The 3,026-nt window shown below is 31.7% G+C and overlaps 1 protein-coding gene across 1 annotated transcript; it reads right to left on the reverse strand.

The window, feature by feature from the left end:
- Window positions 1-362: 362 nt before the first annotated feature.
- Window positions 363-2,540, reverse strand: LOC141707309 (small ribosomal subunit protein uS8). The gene is made up of 4 exons (XM_074510396.1): window positions 2,411-2,540; window positions 1,157-1,304; window positions 885-1,045; window positions 363-683 (listed from the first exon to the last, which is right to left on the reverse strand). The coding sequence occupies exons 2-4, from the start codon at window positions 1,287-1,289 to the stop codon at window positions 585-587; spliced, it is 393 nt and encodes a 130-aa protein (XP_074366497.1). The 5' UTR covers window positions 1,290-1,304; window positions 2,411-2,540; the 3' UTR covers window positions 363-584.
- Between the last annotated feature and the right edge of the window lie 486 nt (window positions 2,541-3,026).

Consider the following 3,026-nt stretch of genomic DNA (forward strand, 5'->3'; position numbering starts at 1 on the left):
TAATTAAACTTTAAAAAAATTGGGCTGGGTCGAGCGGATCCTTAATGATGAGGATAAGAATGATTCAAAATTCGCGACCAGACGAGAGAGGGTCCAAAAAACAAGGCTTTTCTCGAATTATTTGCAGGTGCAAGAGATGTCAAAGGGGCTTCTTACCCCCAAACAGATCCACCAACATCTATATATATATAAAAACTGATCTATCAAAAAGATAGGGAAAAAAACAATTTTCAACTGCTGATTATTCTTAGGTATAAGGCCTTTGGCCAACAAAATTGATGTCTGCTGAATAATAATTTTCAAGCGTTGATAGTTAAATTCTAAATTCTAAATGTAAAATCAGTAGGAAGAACAAGAACAAGTTAACAAGCAGAACAACAAGTTAACCACAAGACTTAAGCAAATAGTTTTCAAATCTCTACCAAAGAGGACAACATCTCAAACCCAACATAAGAAGAATCTTAAAAATTCAAACAGATGAGATGAGAATTTTTTGGAAAAAACTACATAGGATGTAAAAAGCACAGGAAAGTTGGAATCAAGCACTAGGCAAATTATCCAAAACAACTATTCGCATCCTTCGCTCAGTAAAAGAATCCAAGAACTTTACCACCGACATTCTTCCTTCTGGCTTCTTCGTGATCCATGATTCCAGCAGATGTGGTCAGAACAATATAACCAAACTGCATATATACATCATGCACCCCCATCAAATACCGTTGGAATCAAAAGTAGGTATTTAATAGGGGAAAAGGAACAAGTTGTAAATACTTGTACAATCACAGGTGAATGTTTATTATTACTTTGAAAATTGAAGCTCCTACTTGTACAATACCATAAATATGATTATACAAAGTTGTAAATAGAACTTTTAAGATATAAACCTGTCTTGACGGAAGAAGTCGTGCAGTCCAAGGCTCAATCTCTTTGACACCAACATCAAAACGAGGACTAATCACTCCACATTTATTCAACCTCCCATTCAATTCAACCACAATCTTTCCAGATCTATGGTCATCAACATACTCAAACTCTCCAATGTAACCTATTAATTCAACAAACAATATACAGATCAAATTATTGGAAATAAAACAAACAGAACTACAGAACATATTTGAGAAAATTCTGACAAAGAAATGAGAGCAAGAGTGCTAACCATGCTTTTGCATGACCATAAGGAACTTGATAACCACTTTCGATGAAGGCCTGATCATGACCTGACGTTTACCCCTCTTCTCTGCATTAAACATGCTCTTGAGAGCATCATTCAGTACACTAACCCTCACCATCCTCAAAAATTCAAGCTGCGGCAGATAAACAACATCACACCATATTAGTAAACGGAAATGGGTATTCCTATAACGATCTAGGGAGAAACAAAAGGAGAAATATGCTAGCATGCAAATCTAACAGGTTAAACAAAAAAAATTACAAAATTTAAATATTAAAAGAAACTTCAGAAGATAGATCGCTTATGTGCAAAATGTGCTCATACAGAGTATTAAGCTTTGAAATAACATCAGTAGAAGTTAGGCCAAAAAATATAATATATAACAACACCACAACATCTTATGATTGTGCCACCTATGGCTTTATCAATAAAAAAAGTAAAATTCTTTTATACATCTCACTTTTCAAAGGCAGCAAGCTTTACTCAAAAATCGCTAAATCACTGTGTTTCTTCTAACATAAGACTGGAAAATTATACAAACCACGCTAAAATATATAACCATGAAATATGGCAGTAAATAAAGACATTGCCCATATAATGAAACATATCGTACAACATAATAATGAAACTTGTACAATTTAGTCTAATTACTCCATACAAATTAAAAAGCGATTCATCATACATAAAGGCATTTAAGATCAGTTCATTTCATTATTTCCGACAATCATGTTTCTTTCATAATACAAATACACCAAAATGTAAAACACTCAAAACCTTATGTGCCTATCATAGCTATCATACCAATTTGACATTCCGAAAAAGCAAATACGGAATAACATAGCATATGTCTGTAACTAAACCTCGTAAATCTAGAAGCTTAATTTAATTAAACCTCCTTTCGAAGCTCGGGCAACAATTAAAAACCTAAATACACTAGTATTACCTAAAAACAACAAGTTACATCAATCTATGAATTTTACATTATCGTTTCGATTCAACAATAATGCTATTATCTATTTCATCCCAGACATACAAGAATAATCCAGTTATATATCAAACAGGAAAGCAATTAAATCAAACACATTTATCATCCACATAAAACACATAATAAACTTAAATTGAAATTGAAATTAAAGATATAAGACACTAATATATACACAGCTAAGCTGTTAATCAGATCATAGTTATAGATAGATACATAAGATAAGATTGTGTGTATAGATCGAGGAATGAAAGTACCAGAAATGGGGGCGCTGCGCAGGAGAAGTATTGAGGAGGCGGAGAAGCGAGGTGAATAAATTCTAGGGTTTTTGCCCAGAGCGATACGTGGCGGGTTTTATAGTCCTCGCCTAGCTTTTCGTTTCCATTTTTTTACTATTTTTTTATTTTTTATATCATTCTCATTAGACCTAACAATAATTGTATACAACATGTGAACACAATACGAAACAACACAAATAATTAGTATTTTAATTTGAAAATTTGGTACACGAACACGAAAAAATACGAATATAATTAGTATCGATTTGGTTTTCCAATATAGGTACCCGACACGTAATGAAAGTATACGGAATAAATAAATAAATAAATTTTTAAAAATATATTATATATACATATATACTAAATACCAAATATGAATTTTACCCATTCTAAATAACATATATATATATATATATTTGTAAATACTAAAATATATTTTATTGTTCCTTAACTACGTGAGTGAGCAATTCACCATTTAATTATCTATTACATTTTTTAACAATTAATATTTTTCATATATAATCTGTGTACTTTATTGTACTAAACGGATAAACACGAATATATTAGTTTCGGGTTAGTGTCACCAAATTGGTAC

This window comes from Apium graveolens, chromosome 2 (assembly GCF_009905375.1).
Source record: "Apium graveolens cultivar Ventura chromosome 2, ASM990537v1, whole genome shotgun sequence".
NCBI lineage: Eukaryota > Viridiplantae > Streptophyta > Magnoliopsida > Apiales > Apiaceae > Apium > Apium graveolens.

What these genes read in the sequence shown, in the direction of transcription:
- LOC141707309 (XM_074510396.1), bottom strand. Translation starts at nt 1,289, where the DNA reads ATGGTGAGGGTTAGTGTACTGAATGATGCTCTCAAGAGCATGTTTAAT. An exon ending in TATGGTCATGCAAAAGCATG is followed by an intron (nt 1,046 to 1,156) that starts GTTAGCACTCTT and finishes TTGAATTAATAG; the next exon opens with GTTACATTGGAGAGTTTGAG. An exon ending in GACTTCTTCCGTCAAGACAG is followed by an intron (nt 684 to 884) that starts GTTTATATCTTA and finishes GTATATATGCAG; the next exon opens with TTTGGTTATATTGTTCTGAC.